The sequence below is a fragment of the Poecile atricapillus genome, chromosome Z, assembly GCF_030490865.1.
Source record: "Poecile atricapillus isolate bPoeAtr1 chromosome Z, bPoeAtr1.hap1, whole genome shotgun sequence".
NCBI classification, from domain to species: domain Eukaryota; kingdom Metazoa; phylum Chordata; class Aves; order Passeriformes; family Paridae; genus Poecile; species Poecile atricapillus.
The window spans coordinates 24,978,127-24,998,977 of record NC_081289.1 but is presented as its reverse complement, the minus strand read 5'-3'; the positions used below and the strand labels follow the sequence as shown (position 1 = coordinate 24,998,977).

Here is a 20,851-nt window from a genome sequence, read left to right as displayed (position 1 = left end):
CCCCCGCCGCCGCCGAAGGTTTCCGAGCGGGGGTCGCGCTGCTCCGGCGGCGTTTCCGGAGATTGCCGAGGGGCTCCGGCCCCTCCCCAGCCGCCGCCGAGCCCGTGACCGAGGCGCTCCGGTGGGTCGGAGCCCGGCGCGCCCGCTGCTGCTCCGGTCGCGCCGCGGGGCTCGCCGCCCTCCTCCTTCTCCTCCTGCTGCTCCCGCTCCTCCGGCAGCGCCGGGCGCCGCGGTGACAGAGCGGGGCGATCGCGGCGGGGGGCGGCCGGGGCTCCGGCGGCGCGGATGGCGGAGGGCGGCCAGCCCCCGCAGCAGCAGCAGCAGCAGCAGCCACAGCCGCAGCTCCTGGCCGGCGGCGGCGCGGGGTCCGCCCGCGGCGTGAAGCGGGAGCCGGAGCTGGAGCAGCCCATGCCCGGCGGGGACGGCGCGGAGGGCGGCCACAGCAAGCGGCTGCGGACGGAGGCGGAGGCCGACGGCGGCGGCATGCAGGTAGCGGGCAGGGCCGGGCCGGGCCGTCCCCGGCTCTCCCTCCCCGGGACTCAGCCGGGCCGCGTTTGATTTCGGTTTGCGGGGTTGGGCGCGTTGCGCTCGGGCGTGCGGCCCTTTCCCCGCGGGCAGCCGGGCGAGCGGCGCTCCCCCCGGGCTCCCCGGGCCGAGCCGGGCGGCTCCCGGGGGCGCAGGCCAGCACGTGGAGCGGTGGCGCGGGGCCCTGGGGGAGCCGCCACCGGGTCCGGCGCCCCGGGCACCGCCGGGCAACTCGGGGAGGCCGCGGTGTCCGGGCCGGGCGCGGGGCACCGGCAGCGCTCCGGGGCCGGCGGGGTTTACCCGCGGCTCTTGGGGCTTGTACGGCACCAGGAGAAATCCCAGGTGCTCCCTGGGAAGGGGGAGAAGCGGGGTAGTGGGGCGTCTTCTAGGCTGGTTCAGAATCCCACGTTTCTGTCGTCTGCTGCCAGCGCGGTTTGATCGTCCCCAAAACATCATTTGTTTCAGGTGCATTGGCCTTTTTGTTTGTGGGGTGATGCTGCCAAGGTGTTTCTGCCTCCCTTTGTCTGGGTGTTGTGGAGGGTTGTTTTATTATTGCAGTTGCACTGGCCTTTTTTGCTTCTGTCTCTCGTGATGAGTGTATCAGAGATCTTTGGAAGCAGCGTGATTTATTCATCTGAACTTGTTTCTCTTCTCACCTTTTCTGGGGTTATTTAGCGCTCCTGGCTTTCCAAAGGGAGCATCCTGTTTTCTCTATGGTGTTTCTCATCAAGATGCCGAGTGCCGGCCAACACTCTTTCCTTTTTATTTCCCAGGCTGTCCCCAGTTTTCATGCTCAAGAATTACTTATTTTTTAAACAGCTTGTAGCAGGAAGGTTTTGTTTGTGGTTCTGTCTGATGTTCAGCCTTTCGTGGTGGTCTCTCCACCCCACAGCATCATGTTTTCCTAAGTGTGATGGTGTGGCCTGAGCGCTTGCTGGAGCTTTGTACACAAGTGCTGCTGCTTGTGCTGTCCCAAGGGCAAGCGAAAATCGTGCTGTGCTCTTTAATCCCTTGAAGTAGTGTGTTCTCCCACACGTAGGTGTTAAGGATGACTCAGGCAATGTGTACAATTGCAAGGAGAAAGATGCTCGACATCGAAGGAGTGTTTATACGGTGTGCCTTGCTAGGAGTTATGAATGAGTGCACGAGCATGGTGACTTGAAATTCTTCTAGCTCTTCAGAGTTGAAGTGAGGCAGAGATCCTGTGTAGTTACAGACGATGCACCAGTTTACCCTGCATAGAGTGGTTTGACTGGTTGTTGTTGATATAAACCTGGGTAAATCAACTGAAAATTGCCCAGGACAGGATTTGGGCCGGTTTAGCAAAATCTGATTATTTTTTTTTTTTGTTTTTAATTGCAGTTGAGTACAATTTTTCTACAGATAAAAGGCTCCCCCCTATATTTACATTGAAAGGTATCTTGATTTTTGTTCAATGAATAATGCAAGATAGTAAGAGTGCAGCTTTCAGCCATGGGGCTGTAACAGTGTGTGTTTGAAGCAGTGTGTAATACTGGTGGTCATGATGCTAGGGATTGATTGTGGAATTAATTAGCAGAAAGCTGGGGTTTGTTTCTGTACCAAATAGTGGGAAACAGTGGAGAAATTAGGTGAGGTGCAGCTAGTACAGCCCAATTTTTAAGTGTGTCTGCAGTGAGTGTAGCTGTTCTTCAGATTAGGACACACATATTGTACTTATTTGGCATTCTTAGTGTAATTTTAATCTTTCTGTATGTGTATATATGGAAAAGATTTTTCAATCCTTTTATTTTAAAAGATGAAAATAAGCATATATATGTGTGTATGTATATATGTACAAATTCATACCATTATTTGGAACTAGGTGATCTTTAAGGTCCTTTCTAACTGAAACCATTCTATGATTCTATGTCCAGAAGTTTCCCTTGACTTTTTTTTTTTGCTTTAAAGACTGTTGTTTATATATTTGGAGAATCTTCTCATGTTTGCAAGGAAGAAGTACCAAATTTGAAGCCAAACTTCCCAGTAATATCAGAAGTAGGAAAAATGTGTTCTTTAATGTTTGGGAAATTCAGTATCTTTTTGCTTAAAAGACAAAACACAAGATTTCCCTTCATGAGGATGTCAGTTCAGATAGTGCCTTCTTTTGAAGTACCTATTTTAAAATAACCAGCTCCTCTTTAGTAAATCCTCTATGTTTAACTGTATATAATGCTTACAAGAGGAATAAAGAGCCTATTCTTTGATGTTGTTTTTTTTTTCCTCCCTCTCATATGTATTAGAGGCTTTCTGAAAGCTGTAAATAAGACCAGCAACCATTGTACCTTGTTTTTCCTGGAGATCCTGTCAATTTTCTACTTCCTGTTCCAGAGCCACGGGCTGTTGCTGTGTAAACTTGGTGACCTTGTGTCTCTGGACTGATAGCAAGGAATCACGGAATGCCATGCCCACCACCATTTCTTCTTTGAGTAACCTGTACCTACCAATGGCTTAGGATATAAACACAGCGTGTAATGCTGAAATAAATCATTAATTTTATAAATTAATGCTAATAATTAGCAATAAATTGCTAATGTAGCTGTAAAACTAATAATTTTTTGGGGGGTCTATGAGCATGAAATATCAAAACTAGGCTATAGGAGGGTAAGACAGTAGCTAGTTATTAAGATCCTGGGGCTTGAGGGTGCCTGAAAGCTTTGAGTAGCCCTTAAATTTCCTGGGCTTCTTGTTTTCTGCTGTCTCGGGCCAGCATGCTCAGACAGCTTATGCTGTTAGGGTTTCATTATCTAATCCATCTTTGATCAGGCCGGATAAATGGTGTTTGGCCAGTGCTGATCTTGTTAGGAGGGTGGTGTAAAGCTGCTTGAGTTGGGATTGGGACAAATCGGATCATGGCTGCTATCTGCTTCTGGGACATATTTCAGTTAATCATGGCGTGGGAGGAAAAGGTCTACAAGGAACTGCTGGTTTTTAGCTCCCTCTGTTCCATAAATGGCGAAAGTCAAATGCTACCAGCCAGGAATGTCACCTGGAAGTATTTGGATAGGTTTGTAAGCTCTGGAAGTAAAAGGCCCCAAAGGTACTGCTGCTTTTTAACTGTATAAATAGTAGCAAAGGACTATCTTGTGCTCTGTTTGCTGTCTTGGACGGTTGTATCATTTGGATCTGCTTGCTGATCTGAGTAAAAATAATGCCTAACACAGGGGAGAAGGTAAAAAAAGAAAGTTATATTAGCCTAAGTCACTTGTAAAACTGCACTGAAATGCAGTTGTTGATGCAGCTGTATTTGCTTCTTGTCAGAAAATACTGACTGCTGCACCGATGGAAGAGAAAGTACCCTTGCAACAATCTCTCTCCTCCTCTGTTCCTTGTGTGATGAAAGATGAGAAATGTTGTGGCTAGCTGGGAAGTGTCTCTTTCTCTTTCAAGCTGCAGACAATTGTATAATTCCAGGGTGCTCTTTTTGTCTTCCCTTTCCAAGTGCTAGAGGTGTACTGGACAGTATACACTGCTGAAAAAGTTACTAAAATATCTTTCCCTTGCTTTGTGTGGGGTTGAATGAGTTAATCAACTCCTTGTTTAGTCCCTAAGCTGAATTTTGATTTATCTTTTTTATGGGATCTAGGCTGGTTAGGAAATTAAAATCATACCTGGTGGTAATACATGGGAGGAGTTAGATGCAAGGTGTGAACAGAGCTGGTCCTTGTTCCCCTTTCATGAATGACTTTTGTGCTCAGTATCCCTGAGTATTTGGGAGAATTACTCTTCTTGCAACCATGAGCCTGGCCAGCTGGTCAGGACAGACAGTTAATGCAGCTGTGGTCTGCGCCTTGCCCAGTCCACATAAACCTTTAGTGGCAGCAATGAGTGGTGACTTTGTGTTGTCATTCAGCCATGTCAGCACAGGGTTCATAAAAATGACTAGTGGTGTTGAGATCAGTCCCCTGTGACTAAAAGATGATGTAATAGACGATAAGTCTGCTCCACAAGATAGTCTGTGGTTTCTCATCCTACCATAAGCCAGAAGGTGCTCTGTGACACCCTCTAGCAGCCTGACTTCCTTCCAGCACCTTGAACTGCAGGGTGCTGCAGAAAAGGGAGAGTGGGGGCATGACTGGTGCTTCATGACAACCAATGTCCTTGTTCAAGCTGTGGCCTGTTTGTGGTGCTCCAGGGGGGATGGCAAGAAATCAGTCTGCTGATAATTTCTACATACGTTTGGGTTTACAAATAAGAGGGCTGAATGTGATTGTAATCGAGAAGGGGCCAGTGAATAACAGCTTTTGTGCTGTGAAGGACCCTTTAGAAGTCTGTATTTTTAAATCTTACAGAAGAGAACATCTAGTTCCAGTAAATTGTGGAAAAGCTGTGTAATCAGGTTAGCTTTTTCCTCCCTCTTATTTTTCATGGCATGGCTGTCTTTGTAAAGAGATATAGAGCAATGCAGGGGATACAAGATAATATAGTAAAAGAAATGAAGTTTCAGTCTTTCAACCCCTACCTTGGATCCAGGATGAGGTTTCCTGGGATGCTGTTTCAACAGAATATTTCTGATGTGATGAGACGTAATGAATCACCTCTAAGTTTGTTGTTGTTTCTCTGTTTGCATTTGCCCTTTGTTTTTGTAAATATTTGAATGTTATGAGTTAGACTTGACACAGTCTGGGAACACTTAGAAAATCTCCAGTTCAAAGAAAACCCTTGGCAAACAGACTGAAAGTTGGGATTTTAGAGTTGTTAAGAGTGCTTTAATGTTGGCTCTTTTCTTGCCATATTCAGGAAAATGAAAAGCCCAAGTGAAGTATTCTGCATGCTTTAATACTCCTCCCGGCTCTCTCAGTATTTCTCTGTAGATTCCAGAGGTTTGTGTTCAAAGGTGATGGCCACGTTTGTGAGGTTGGAAGCTAAACAGAGCTCTGGCTCTACTGGAGATGGTTTCCTTCTGCATATGGGTACCAGCTGTACACATAAGCTTTTTATTTTTCCTTTCAGAATTCCCATTTAGAAACATGAGTGCTCTGTTATTTTGCAGGAGGCCTGGTCTCCCCCTTGGTGTTGGAAAAGTTGCCCACCTGGCTGAGTTTGGAGCAGCTCCTGGGCACGTCCTGTGCTATACCCTCTGTCGGCTGTTCCTCCCAGTGATGCAGCAAGCAGGGCCCCTGCCTTATCCTGCTGCACTGGGGGTTTGCACTTCTGTGTTCAAGGTTGTCTCAAAGATGTGCTGGTCGCAGAAGGTTTAGCAGCTGTGTTCCTGTGCTGGCTTCGTGCTTTACCCTGACCACCCTTTCAGCCACTGCTGTGGTGAGGCCAGTGGCAGCAGGAATACCAGAACACATGAGATACAAAGGAGGCAGCAGTAAAATAAAATAAAATAAATCAACTACTTCGTTTGCACTAGGGGTTGGGAAGCCAGGCTCAAGTTGAGATGGATCTGGACAGGATTCTGTGTGTGGTCTCTGGCCCCCTGGAAACTGCTGCTGAAGGACATACCCCTGTTAGCTTGGAAAAATAAAGCCTGTCGTTAGCAGTGTTTGGTTGGCTGCACAGAAACCTCTGCCCCTCTGGAAAATGTTAAGAATCACGTTAGTTGAAAATGTTTTAAAACCTGCCACTCCGTGCTGCTGACTTGTCTTGTGGCACTCAGCAAACCTTAGTTTTAGTATGAAGTGACAGAGAAGGGCAGATGTTTTGGTTGTCTGGAAATTTCTTACTTAATTTGTCCATCTCTGATACTACTTTACCTTCTGTGTGTGTGTTTGCTGTTGAAATGCGGTGGCTGAGGGATCAGAGGAACATCCAGAAGAGAAGTGAGAGAAGCAATTAGAGGTAACGAGTTCCAGTTCATTGAAGCATTCTGTTGATCTACATTTTACAGTGGTATTGAGTGGACACCCGAGTGTAGCTGTCATGAGATAATCCCGATGTTTAGGGATTAGAGCTGCTTGACTGCATTTTGGGCCTTAACTCCCTTTGCTCTCCAGTAAATTTAATTTTGCCAGCAATCTTTTGTATATTCAGTTTGAAAGATCTGTATACGTTTTCTCTAGCATGCTTTGTCCCCTCTCTGCTTCACTTTCTTGCATCCATCTCATTTTTTCCAAGCTGAATTAGAGATATTTGTAGGAACCAAGTCCATTGATGGCATGGACTGGTTGAAACAGTCCTCACCAGTCCTGGACCTTGTGGTGTTCCCTGTTGGGGCTCTGCTGAGCTGTGCCTGGTTACCTCTCCTGCAGGAAAGCTTTGCTGAGAAAGACCGTGTAGTTTTCTAGATTTCTAACCTGGGTTCTGGAAGATTTCCAGGGTGTTCGTGAAGTGTTCCAGTCTCTCTCTCATTTGGCTTGTCACACATACATACAACATCTATCTAAATCACCCCTATCAGTTCTCTTGCTGGACCAAAGGAAATGGGATGCCAACTCCTTAGCAGTGATATGAGGTATAGTGGCCACAAAGGTTGTATACAAAAGCCCCCTTTGTTTGATGAGCAGCATCAGCTGAACTAGAGCTAGATCCAGCATCTGCTTGGACAGAACAGGAAACTTTGGCAGTTTCTGTCAGCTCACTTGGTGTGACATTGGTGTTCAGTCAGCTATACCATTGTGCCAGCTCCTAACCTTTGGAGTGTGGGCAGAGGGTACTCGTGGTTCATGCTGATTAGAAAAGAGGTAATGAGATCTTCTACTTGGATAAGACAGTGGGATTCAGGCTGGCATGTTTTTGTAAAGTGGCTGTGTGTTACTGGGGCTGTTGCTTATTTTTGCCTTTGTCCAGGAGAGCTTGTGGTGCAGAAAGATTGGATGCTTGCTTCAAAGAGCATGGAATGGAAGCACTTGTTGCTTTTCTTGCATGACTTTATTGGGTTTTATCTGCTTATATTTGCCTCAGCAATAATGCAGCTATTAGCATAAAGATCAGGAAGAAGCTGCACCATTTAAGGGGGAAAAATCCCTCATCATGTCAGCACTTTTTCCCTCTGACTGTGCATAGCTAAATTTCTTTTAATAGAGAGGCGAAAGAATCAACCTTATGTGGCCTTTCTGTGTGTCACAAATATCCAAATATGTTCCCCAGAGGCCTTTGGGGCCTTGGGATCTGGCTCATGTTTCTTCAACGGACTGCAGCATTGTGCACTTTTAAGTGAGGCTTTCTGCACAGCTTTCCCACTGCTATTTCTGTAGGAGATTCTTGCAGACATTTGGGGTGGTTGTCACTGTTGAGGGTGATGCCCAGGAAGAAAATCCCACCAAGGCATCACTAAAAAGCCTTGATTTAGTGCTGTGTGGGCTGAGGGGAGGCTCTAGCTGGGATTCTGGTGCTGTAATTTTGCTGCTTGTGGTTGCTGTTCTCCTGCCCAGATAGTGCTGGGAAGGTTGCCTTTCCTCCAGCTTGCTCACTGACCTCAGGCAGCAAGGCGGGGGGAAGGTCAGGCTCTGCCCAGCTGCAGGGCTGGGCACCTTCCTGGGTCCCAGGATCTGCAGGCAGAGTAGCCAAGAGTGTCTGTCTGAGCAGCTCCAGTGAGAGATTGTTCTTCTGAGCCATCTCTGTCTGCCTCTTTGATTTTATTCTATTCTGTGTCTTTGCTTGCCTTTTGTGGGAAGAAGAAATGAGGGGAAGTGCAAGCAATGGCTTCTTCATTACCCTTTGTACTCTGCTGTTCTGGAAAGCAGGTCCATCAGAGGCCTCTTTCCTACCCTTATTTAATTTTAAAAGCCCTGTGCCGCTTTGGAGCTGAGCTGGACCAGGATGGAGTAGGTTTAGTAGGTGCTTCTCCTTGCCTTTAGGCACTAGTTCTTGAAGCTCAGCTTTGGAGTGACCTGGGGTGGTTCCTGGGATTAAAGACCTCTGTCTGAGTGGCGCTGCTTCTGCTCCCATGAGTAGGACCAGCCACACAGCCTGGGGAGATCCAAAAGGTTCATTCAGGGAAGGAAGCCTAGGCTGTGATGTTGCTGCAGTAGATGGAACCATGGGGCATACCAAAGGAAGTGGGGGCTGGCAGCATGGTAGGGGCTGATGTCCTGGGGCTGGTGGCATGTGTGAGGGTGGGAGACAGGTGTTTGTGTTATAGTAGCCTCAGGAATTATTTAAATCATGGGGGAAACAGAGGCAATGAAGCGTATGCTACACTGCTACTGATTTGCAGATCTGAATGTCTCTTGGATCAGGCTGCAGGAGAATCCAGCTGCCTTCTGAAGCACCTGCTCATCCTGTTATTTGTTTTGTCCAGTAGTGGAAGTTGAGGTGTGGAAATGCAGAATGCTCTCAGTGCTCTACTTATAAGAGGTGTGCAGCTCTGCAGTGGTTCTGGAGTTATGTTTGTCCTGGGTCTGGAACTGCAGGTGCTGTTTCCTCCATGTGGAGGGTTGAGGAGACAGGGAATGTGCCAGGGTGAGAACCTGTGCACAGCAGGCTGCAGCCAGGGAGACTTTAATTTGTGGGGCATCCACATTGAAGGGGCTGGAACTCAGCCAGTAACTGCCCAACAGGAGAGTGTGACAAGAAGGCATCGTGAGGTCATAATTATGTGGTCATACCTTTTATGTTTTTAGAGATGACTTCATCTCCGCAAGTGCAGCAAATGGATGGTGCTCACTGAGGCGCTATTAAACTTAATGGAAGTTTTGTAACCAGTTAAAATGGGTGTGAGGTCAGGTTTTGGACTATCCAATATTTTGTTTCTTTTTCCTCTTATGTGTGACCCCACACTGAATATACTGCAGATAACCTAAACCCTGCACAGAATACAGACCTATTAATTTTTAATGGTCTCTTCTACAGTACTCACCACTGTAGTGTGGGTGCTTCACAGGTACTGATGATTTTATTTTTTTTAGTTTCCTGAGAAGTAGAAAAGGTATACTGTGTCTTACTGTGGAAGTATGGGATTGAAGTACTTGGTAATAAGACCAGTTTTGCCAAAAAAAGATTGACACTTAAAATCTAATTTATTTTTATTTGTAGTTTCAATTGTAGCTGGGCCTTTTTTATTGAGGTCGGGTTTTGGGGATGTTTTAATCCTTGATCTGCAGCTCTCTACAACGTCCACTATATAAATATATATATATGAATGATGCATGCTGCTTCCATAGACTAATCCTTAAGTGTGTTATGTTGGCCAAATGTACAGTGATGTTGTCTTTATCTTAAAACCCAGCAGAACAGCTTGAATTAAGAAGATTGGTCAGCATCATAGTGAAATTTTACTTGGAAGATAAGGTTTGAAATCTAATGAACATTTTAGGTGGAATGGATGCTGCTTGTCTTAAACTACGAAACCACCTACCTTAGGGTTTCTGCAGCTGTTTTTACTGCTCAGAACACAGCACTTCTTAGGCTTGAATAAAGCAGGAATTAGGAAAAAGTAGCACATAATCCTGATTTTTTGTAACATCCCTGCACATATGGAAACACTGGGAGTTGCATGGATAGTTGCTATTTTTTAATCTGCAGCCCCTGACTTTTGCAGTTGCTATTTTAGGAGAGAATGTAGCTCCACTGCCTTTTGAGTTAAAAAGCGTGTTTCGGTCTGTTAAGAAGCAAAGAGCTGCTGTGTGAACAGCAAAGGCAGGAACCGGCTCCTGACCCGTTCCCTGTGCTGGCTCCCAATGGGGGCTGGCAGCTCTCCCCCTTTCCTCACAACACAGGTCTCAGTGTGGTTGCTTGTGGGGTCAGCAAGGAGGACAGAGGCATGTTTGCTGAGGAGACTTTATGACACATTAGGGCTGCAAAGGAATCCTGCCACTTGGGATTCAGGTGTCTCGGGTGAAAAATACGTGCTTGATCATGGACTTGGTGTCTCCTGTTTGTTTGCTGAATAATGAGTCCTCCATGCATCCCATCACTGCCTGCTTTTTATTGCTTCTCCACGGGTGTTCAGTTCTGTTCTCCTTAGCTGAGTAAAGGGGGAGCCAGAATTGTGTTATATGGCTGGGGTTCTGTCATCTTCAGAGAGCCCCAGACAACAAGCCTAGTTTTGGGCTGGATGCCTGATCTTACTGCTAGGATTGTCAGACTACAACACTGGAAGTAGTATAAAGCTGTAGGGGAGGAATAAACACCCCATTCCACTGCTTTTTGGAAAGAGGAGATAAAGACCAACCTGGCAATGCCTTCTTTGTGCCTCTGCATGTGTTACGGGAATTCCCATTACCTTGAAGTGAGAAGATGAAGCTGGTGTCCTCTCCAAAGCTCACATGAATCCACTGGAGGCCTGGCATCTGCTAGTGTCACCAGCTGGATCTAGCAGTTTTTTCCCTGTCTGACCTTTATACCTAAGCACTTCTTGGAAAAGTCTTACTTACTTCCTGGGCTCTCAGGGAAATCCTAGATTTCCCTGAGCGTGGTGTCTGCATGCCAAGTGCCTCGTGTTGTGGGAGCTGAGCTGAGATGTCATAGACAGAGGAGAGAGGAGACAAGGCCAACCTTTGAGATGGTGGGATGGGCTCAGCAGGAGATGATAGTGGCATTTGGGGACAGTACTGTCTGTGTGCTGTTTAGGTATCAACCATGGGCCAGAGAATGCTTCAGAGAAGCAAAGGAGAATGTAAAAGGAAATGGACCAACTGTGGATTTTGATTGTCAGATAGAGAGGGTTACAATGGAACTTCACTCTGCAGTGTTTCCATCTGTTGTGATTTAATCTTAACTGGCAGCTAAGCCCCACACAGCTGCTCACTCCTTCCTGCTGGGATGGGGGAGAGAATCAGAAGACTAAAAGTAAAAAAATAATTGTGGGTTGAGATAAAGGCAGTTTAACAGGTAAAGCAAAAGCCACACGTGCAAGCAAAGGAAAATGAGGAATTCAGTCACCACTTCCCATGGACATGCAGGCATTCAGACATCCCCCGGGAATGTGGGGCTTCATCATGTGTTATGGTGATTTGGGAAGACAGACTTCATTCTGAATGTCCCCCCTTTCTCTTTCTTCCTTCACCTTTATATGCTGACCATGGTGCCATGTGGTATGGAATATCCCTTGGGTCAGTTGGGGTCAGCTGTCCTGGCTGTGTTCTCTCCCAGCTTCTTGTGCACCCCCAGCCTCCTCACTGGTGGGGTGAGGCAGAAAAGGCCTTGACTCTGTGTAAGCACTGCTCAGCAGTAACTAAAACATCCCTGAATTATCAACACTGTTTCCAGCACAAATCCAAAACACAGCCCTATAACAGCTACTGTGAGGAACATTAACTGTATGAAAGCCAAAACCAGCATACAGTCTGTCCATCCCTTCTCTTAGTGCCCACTTGTGACCAGTCAGTGCTGTTGTGATGGACATGGATGTGGTGAATGAGGCTAAGACTGGTATTTGAGTATATATTGTCTGACCAGCTGATACTTGTGTATGTGTATATATATATACACACACACATATATATATACATACATACGTACATATATATATACATATATATATATATATATGATATGTCTGTGTGTGGCTTTGCTAGGAAACTGAAATTATGCTCATAATTAGGTCTGGTTTTTGTGTTTGTCTCTGTCCCCTGATGAGATCCTTCTTCAAAAAGCTTGCTGCATTTCACCATCTTGCCTGATCTCGTCTGGCTTTCAACAGGAATATTATATGGTCAGTACCAAATGTTACAGTTTCAGAAAAATAAGTTTTATCTGTTGATAAATCACAAATTAGCACCACTAAGAATTCTTCATGCTTCATGTTCTATCTTGAAACCTCTCTGTCTATAGGTCTGATAACATATCTGAGTGTATCTTTCTTTCAGCCAGACCAATGTGTAAGTTCTCCTGAGGGTGGTTGTTTCCCATGGGGAAGGTGTTGATTTGAATAGATGGAGGTGCTATGAGACTTCTTCTGTGTGTGTGTTTGTGTGTGTGTGTGTGTGTTTTCCTCCTGCTATTCATTGCTTAAAGGGTTAAGTAAGAATTCCTTCTTTGCTGGTCAGTGGGTTGATGTTTCCATCTTGGGCAGTATCAGGTATTTGTGACTGCTTTGCATGCCAGGAGTAGCATGAGTTGGTTTTGCTTCAACCATGACCCCTTTAAGGACTAGGAATTCTTTGATGGGTGATTACACTTAACTCTGGACTCTTTGTTGATGGATGTGATGGACCATGTACATAGTTCTTGGGAAGGTTTCCTTAAATAGGCATGACCTTTCTAGTGAAAACAGGAATATAGTTTTTGCTTTTTTTCCTCTCCAGCATGGTATTTGTTTCATTTTTGGACCTCATGATTACTGCAGACATTTACCACAGGAGTAGCTCATAGGCTTGGTAGCTTCATAGGGCAGAGTTTGGCAACTCCATTGGAGTTTGATAGGGGTATTGGCTTGCTTTGCAGTGTGGCATTTGATAGAACATTTGTTCCATCCTTTCTATAGCAGCCACTATTTTTCACCTTTGCTGACATGGTTCTCTTTTCTTATCCTGTCTGGCATCCAAAACTCTGAGGCATCTCTATGTGCAGAGAAAGACTAGCCAGTCTTCATGTTTTAATATGTAAATGGGGAATGGATAGTGATTCAGTAGATCTGGATCATCCTGTGTTCTTGTTTCTGTTGTGTTTCAGTAGAGGTGTAGAATCTGTGGGCAGATTGGAGAGAATGGTCCTGTTACCTCAGAATTAGGAGTCCTCTGGCTGTGACTTGAATGTGATGACAGTCTGCCTGAAGTAATGCCTGTCCCTGACCATCCTTGGGAAGTGTAGCAGGAGATGGATGTGTTTGACTCTCCTGTGCACTGAAATCTTCCAAGATGCCTGGTGTCAGCTAGTCACTGTTGCTGACAAGGTGAGAGCAAGCTCATTTATGAGGTTTGTGTTTAAATAAACATAAAATCTCAGTGCTTTGGCTCTCGTATATATTGTAAGGAATTCTTTGAAGTTGGTTTTCTTGGATTTGGTGCTTGATAGACATAATACATATAGTCTGGAAAAAGTGCAGTGGACAAACTGACCGGCCCTCCTGGCACAGTAATATCAAGTTTGGCTTGTGTAGTTTACCTGATCCTCAGGGTTAGTCTGAAATACAAATTTAATGTACATTCTCCTAAGCAATTTCTTATACTGCGTCACCAGTTTCTTGATGCCTGAAATATTGGAAGTTTGCAATTAAAGATTCTGAGGTCTGTAGATCTCTCTGCTTGGTTCTGGGATTGGCAATTTTTACTTTTGTTTTTAGGATAGGATTTTAAAGACAATCCCTAAATCTCTGGACCCCTTGGTCAGGAGTAAACATGTGGCACTGTTCCTCTTCCATGGGTGAATTCCTACCATTGTATGGCTTTCTCTGCCTCTGACTTCCTGGGCAGGACTTTTGATAATTAATACAGTCACATTAAGTAGGGGAGAGTTTCCCAACTTTACTTTGCAGGTAAATATTTTTGTGTCTTGTATGGATTTTCCTGGGGTGCAGGGTCAGTTAGATGGTTATCTTTGCTTTCTGAACAATGTGCTTATATACGGATCATTATTGCATAGTGCTCCTCATAGAAGCAACTATCTTCATGAAGTTGCTTGAAAAAAAATACTGTTGCATTTGTACAGGCTGCGTTTGAACAGGTGCACTGTGAAAATAAGATTGCAGTGGGAAGGAAGGATAGGATGTGGTTATCAGTCATCTCCCATCTCGTGTCCCAGTGGAGCCAGGCCAGGTGGTCCTGCCTTCCCTGTTGACTCAAGGGGTACTGTCACGTCTGTTAAATTAACCCTGGATTGGAGTTGCTGGAAGTGTGTCTGGTCAAATGCTAATTCAGCATGTTGTATGTGAAGCTAATTGTCAGGGTAGAAAAAGCAGTGTTGCCTGTAGGAAATTTTCTTCTTACCTGCAAGAGCTTAAACAGTAAAAATGTAAAATATCCAGCAGAAAAATTTCTTCCTCCTTGCATGGTTAGCAGTGATAACCAAAAGCAAAATTTTCAGTTCTGTGTTTAGAGCCCTCTGATAGTATTGTCATGGCTTGTGCTTCTGTTTACAGATTTCTCATGTAGCTGAATTAAATTAACAAGACCAGTCAATTCATTGCTGCTGTATTTAAACCCCTGGGCAGCAATGAATCTGGCAAGGATGGAGCGTCATTTTCATGTGCTGCTTGGAAAGGGAGGATGTACAGAGAAATGAAGTAGTGTTACTGACTGGGGGAAGGGTTCACAGTCACAGCTCAGGTGGCAGATGAAGAGAACAGTGTAGGTTCCCAGAAGTCTTTTTTGTCTACTGCTTCCCATGTGGCTCAGTCATTAGAGAGCAGGAGGTTTTTTCTGTCATGTATGGGCTAGCCAAAGGCTAGTGTATCCACAGAGTTTATTCAAGTCAGATAGCATTACAGGAATGAAAACAGAACTCTTGGTTCCTGTTCACTGATATAATCCTTTGTTTTTGGCACTTAAATATCCCTGTATTCTTTAGCCTAGCCTCAGTTATCCTGGATTTGAGCCCTTCTTAAATCCTAATTGCATAGTATTCATGTTAGGAAGAGAGCTGGTGTGAGGTGATGCACAGAGAAATGAAACAAGTCCCCCAGGTCACCTGCAGAGGAGCAGAAATCTCAGAGCGCTGGGTTCAGTGGGCCATCTTTCCTTCCCTTGTTTGAACTAGGCAGCCTCCTTTATTGCTGTCACCTCCATCTAAAGGGTGGTCCTTGGAGGCTGTTTGGAACATGTGGTGAGCTGCACACTGCTCTTGCCTTACTCTGCATCAGCTTGCTGTGTTAGCAGAAGGTAATTTGCAGCATTTTACAGCATCTTTCCCTAGCACCAGAATTAATTACATATATGGATCTGCATCCTGTTATTAGATATTTCATATTTTCTTTAGGCTTGTGTAAAATACATGGACAAGGTGCTACAGATTAATTTTTTTTTTTTTTAAATGCCTTCTCTCATGAGTCTGCATAGCTTGTGAGACTGGGATGATACTATAAGCTTTGCAGCCAGTTTGGAATTTTGGACTTCACCATTTCATGTTCGCTTGTCTTGTCTGTTTCCTCCAAGTCTTTTATATGGATTTACTGGTACAGTTTGCATAGCAGAAATTGTCCTATTGTAGCAGCTGGTGAGTGGATGATGGACAGCTGATTAAGCTAAACCTTCAAAAGGCTTTTGAAAAAAAAACAACAGTAGTATTAAATCTATGATTTGCAAATGTTCTATCAGTACTACTAAGATAGCTTTAGACCACCTGGTGTAGGTTGGTCTGACTAAAAACACCCCTTTGCTCTGGGCCACCAATCCTTGTGTTTGTGGGGTATTTACAGTGGTCACAGCCTCTGTGTAGTGACTCTGTGTTGGGCTGCGTGGTGTGAACTCATACCTTGAGACTAACTTGGGGGTAAATAGGTTCTGAAAGAAGTGATCTTTTCTCTCTGTGCTCAATTTGGCTCAAAGTTTTTTTTTTTTGTGATCTCATAGAAAATAAGTAATGCCAAAGAGGAGAATTTGTCTCTAAATCCAGCTGACTCCACTGTGGTGGATGTGTTGCCTCTGCTGTCCTTTCAAGGGGCAAACTGGTGTCCAGTGCTGGCTGTGCCCATCTCACAGTGCTGACAGCAGCAGTGTGTGAGGTGATGTGGCATGACATACCCACAGTGCAGCTGCATGTCACTTCTGTCACCTGGTAGTATCTGTAGCTCCGCAAGGAGAGTCCTTTGCATGCCACTGTCTACCTTTCTCACATCCACATTGCTTTAGAAGTGAGTGGACACCCGCTCCCCTTGCAGAGGAGGGGGGTAAATGCTTGCTCATCTGCAGTTTCTCTGATCCAAGTGTGTTTTCGACTCTGCCTTTGTATTTGATGGTAGGTCCTCCTTCCCCTTGGCGCGTGTCTGCAATGTGCTCATGTGCCGGCACGCGTGTGCTGCCCTTGAAAACAGACCAAACTTATTAAAATCATTGCTGGTTGCCATGGCTGCTGTTGTCGCTGTGGGCTAATAGGAAAGGCAATTACTGCTGCATGCTGGGGAGTGTATGGGGAGGCTGTGGGCAGGGGGGTACAGGCGGCTGCATGCTGAGGAGTTGTGTGACTGATAGCTTGGATGTCACAGTGAGCAAGCAGCAGAGAAGAGAAAGGCAGGAGATACCCTGTAATGAGTTTTGGCCAGATATGTTATATTTCCACCTCCTGGGCAGGCTCACTGAGAGATTCCCACCCTTCCTTTGATTGTCAGGGGGAATCTCGGGGTTGAGTTTCACGTTTTCAGCTGGGCGCAGCACAGTGCTGCTCAGTGACTCTCAGCTGGCCCAGGAAGTGAAACGGAGTTGGAAAAGTTTCTGTGTGTTGAAGATACTAATCTAGTCCCTTTCCTGCTGTTTCCTCTCTGTGAATATTCCTCTTCAGTTCTAACTTTGTGGTTTCCTGTAGGTTGAATGTCATGATATAAAATAGCTCCAATTTTCCTGGAGTGAGTAGGATCACTTATGAAAAGTGCTTCTTATAATGAATGTAAAGCTAAGGGGAAATTGCATCCTTCATCTTTATTCTCTGAATTTGGGCAGCATGTGTCCAAGTAATGCCAGCACTGTTTGTGCCAAGTGCAAACATAAAAAGAACTGGAATTGTTTTATAGTGCAGAGCTTGTACGAAATCAGTAAATTCCTTGAAAGATTTGAGTTGGGGAAGTAGGTGAGAGCTGTAAATCTTGGGGATATCAAAAACTGCTTTGGCAGTGTTTGACAGAGCACTGCACTCCCAAATTGAAACCCTCTGTACCCCCCAATTTGTTCTGCTTTCCCTTTCCCTGTTCTGCTAAGTAATGGCCTGGGACCTTGCTGCACAGGAGCTTTTCCAGGAGGTTCTCTTTGTACATTGAGAGGCACTCAAATGTCTCATAAGTTTCTTCTGGCTTATAGAATCCATGATGGTGTCAATGAAGCTAAAATGATGGTTGTTACCTCCTTCAGTAGGGAGACAAGTCCCTGGAGGCATGGACAGATGAAGTGAGAAAAATAAAACAATCCTCTTGGAGAAGGCAATATTGGGATCTTGTCTGAATTTCTCTCTTTGTGCTGTTCTCCCAGCAGCTGTTTCCAGAGGCCCTCTGGTTCAAGCCCATTGGGGGATGGCTGTGGTGACTCACCCGGCTGGGATCGTTTCCGCAGCGTGTGAGAGCCTGGCTTCCCAGGGAGCCGTGGCACCAGGAAGAGGAAGGTTTCTGGTGCGTTTGATCCCTCAGCGAAGATTATGCTGTGTCTGGTTAATTAGACACTGCTGCTTTCTTTACTGGTGTACTAAATATAAATGGAGGAGCTAGTCTAATATACTTAAAGTTGCAAATGTCAGGAGTCAATAGCTTTATTTTCCTCTCGCCAAATCTGATTTGGTTTTAAGTACTGCCACTAAATCTAATGATGCAGTAATTCCTGTTTGTTAAAAGGAATGAGGGATTTAGACTGAGACAGTCTTAATGGTCTTCTCCTATCTCTCTCTCATCCCACCTCTGTTTTACAAAGGAAGAGCTACTGTTTTGCAGGTGTTTGTACAGTAAGACCTGAAGGTCAAAAGGCTCGATCTAAATACACTGAACTGAGTTTGTATTCAAAGCTAATATACCTTTGTTAAGGTTTTCTCTCTGCACAGTTTTTGGTGCAGACTTGTACACTCCAAGCATTACCTTTGTGACAGTTAGGAGAGTGCCAGTTTTTTTAAAAAAATATAAAAAATGCAGTAAAGATAAAGAAGCTGCTTCTGGAGCCCAGGCTTCATGTTCTGTCTGGGATTCTTTGTTTGCTGAATTAGTCTTAAGTCCTGGCAGGCCCCAGGGAGATCCGTAATGGGACAGACATCTGTGCTTAAAATGCCTTGCCCTGTTGATCTGCTGTGCAGGAAAAAGAATGAGTATCAATGAGATATTTTTTCTCCCTCTGGGCTCACACTGAGCACGGTGAACCCAATCTACCTCCGTCTGCAGACACCGTTTGCCTGCACGTGTCTGAGCTGTAGCGCGATGCCTGGCAAGTACAGCTCGCTGGGAAGTACAGCTGGTACTGCCGGCCGCCGTGTGAAATGTACCATCCCGTATTGTTTGGAAAGTCCTTGAGAGCAGAAATGATGGGAAGACCTCGATTCAGTGCTGCTAGCAGCAGCAGTGAGGCTTTGCATCTTGCCGTAGCATCTTGCCGTCGGCTGCAGTAATTGCTGTTAGTTCATGCCCTGGCTGATCTGGAATGCTTTTGTCCTGGCCAGTAGGATAATGTGGGCTACCTTGTCTTGGGGCAAAACTGGCTGCTGGGCTGGAGGAGGAGGGAGCATGCTCATTATGTGCTGGAGGCATTTTTGCCGTGTTGCAGCATGTGCTGGGAGATGCATGATTGAAAAATGAGAGCACCTAGAACTTTAGCCCTGATCTGCCAGGTCTGTTCTGGCCTCAAGACTCGAGGTCTGGCAGAACAGTTTCAGCATTAAATGTCTCTTTGTGGAATGGGGAGGAAAGAAATCCGGAAATACTTTTTGCACTTCTTGAAGTTTTCCCATTCTAATGGTGGCAAGAAGAAATTGTGTTTCTGGAGTGTGTTGAATTGTAATAATTATGCGTTCTCAGTCTGCACAGAGTAGCTGAAAACTGTCCACAGTGTTTCTGTGTGCTCCAGGTCATCATTAGACATGGCCTGACATGGACTGACTAGCACAGAGGATTTTTTCCTAAAGCTGTTTCCTCTGCTGTATTGATGCAGTGTTAAAACGATATTGCTTTGAAGGTTATCATTTTTCATATCCCCAACACACGTGTATCGTCTTGCTTTATCCCTCTTTTCCCTCCCCGCACCTTTTCCTATTTTTGATAGACTAGTCCACTATTTCCAGGGACAGAGCAGCGGCTGCAAGAGAATAGCCTTCAACCTCTTCTGCTTTAAGCTTTGGGAGCCGGGCTGATGGAGAGCACATGACGCTGCCGGTGGCTTTTCCTTCCCGGCGGGACACAGGGCGCTGTGTGTGCGAAGGGAACAAGCCGTGCTGTGTAGTGTGTCGGCGCTCCGCTCCCGCTGGTGGCGAGGGCAGGCCGGGCTGCTGCCAGCGTGGCGCGGCTCGGCGGCCCGGCGGCTCTCCCGGGCGCGGCGGGGCTGCAGCAGCCGGGCGCCACTCGCGCAGAGCCTTCGCTCCTGACCCCGGGCGGGAGCGTGCTCAGCGGCTCAAGGCGATGCGAGCAGGCTTCATCTTTCCCCGGCATGGTGTGAGCGAGCGGAGCGCCTGAATTATTCACTCCTCCTCGGCCTGCTGTTCCTATTGAATTCCCGTGTCGAGGCACCCGGCCAGCACCCGCCGATGAATTCATTGCTGCGCCTGCCCCGGGGGCACCCCGTGTGTTCGGGGCTGGAGGGAGCGGGGGGCGGCCGCCTGCGCCGGGCTCGCCCCGGAGTTGTGTAGCTGCAGGTCGGGGAGCCTGGCTTGTCCTGAAGCCCTTTCATCCGCAGCGTAGGTGGGCGCCGGCCCTTTTGCTGCTCAAAGGGTTGTTGGCAGGTTTGCGTGTGTTTTTATCTGTCTCTGCCTTGCAGCCGTGCTGAAGCCTGCCTGGGCTCCCTGATCCTGATCTTCCAGTCCCAGCTCCCCACCTGCGGTATCTGGTACTGTGTCCTATCTGTATTTTGTCTTGGTGGAGTGGATTTCTCTGCAAACCACATCCTGATGTTTCACACACCATTTGAGGTTCTCCTTACTCCTGCATCCTGAGCTTTCAGGGGTAATTGTGCTAGGAAAAAAAAAAATATGTTTCACAATTTCTGAGAGGAATTTTTTTTTATTGTTCTAAGAGAAACAATTTCCCTTTTGTCTGTGATGTTGCTCTTAGTAATCAGAATAATTTTTTTTGTTAAACATTTAAAAGATCTCTACTGTTCACATTATCACAACTCATAAAAGCTGTCGAAGACACATTTGATACTTTCGGTAGGAGGTTATCACTTAATAAGAACTTCTGGACATATGTTTGGTACCATCTTCATTGTGTTGATTGTCTGCTTTTTTCCTCTGTATATTCTTTTTTAAGCAATTACAGCAGGTGGCTGGTCTGTGGGGAAGCTTCCTTTGACCCGAGTGCTCTGGTCCCAGTTGACAGGGGCGGATGGAGTTTCAGGTCCTTCTCCTGGCTGCACAGAGGAGTGTTTTTTCACCTCTAATTGGATCATGTAAATCGGCTCTTTCTTTGTCTGGTGCTCTTTGTCCAGAATCTCCTTTTGGATTATGACCAATAAATTAGCCTTGACAATGGATTGACTTTTCCTTTAGCAATTACACTGATATTTGAAGAGTGGTGTAACTGATGAGCAAAATAGGTGTAATAATCAGAATTGTGACCAATAATTTTCCTCAAGAACTGGTTTCTGTAGTAGAGGCGTTATGTAAGTGATGGAGTACAAAGTAACAAGGGCTTTTTTTTTTTTTTTTTAATCCT

General features: G+C 45.9%; 1 protein-coding gene across 20 annotated transcripts in view; it reads left to right on the top strand.

Moving 5' to 3' along the window:
- LOC131573783 (RNA binding protein fox-1 homolog 2) overlaps positions 1-20,851 on the top strand; it is a 171,194-nt gene continuing 150,343 nt past the window's right edge. For all 20 annotated transcript variants that reach the window (XR_009276244.1, XR_009276245.1, XR_009276246.1 and 17 more), the window contains exon 1: positions 1-489. Coding sequence is in view for 8 of the 20 variants with exons in the window: in XM_058828028.1 (XP_058684011.1) it covers positions 286-489 (204 nt within the window). In the remaining 12 variants the exon portion in view is untranslated. The remainder of the gene's footprint in view (positions 490-20,851) is intronic.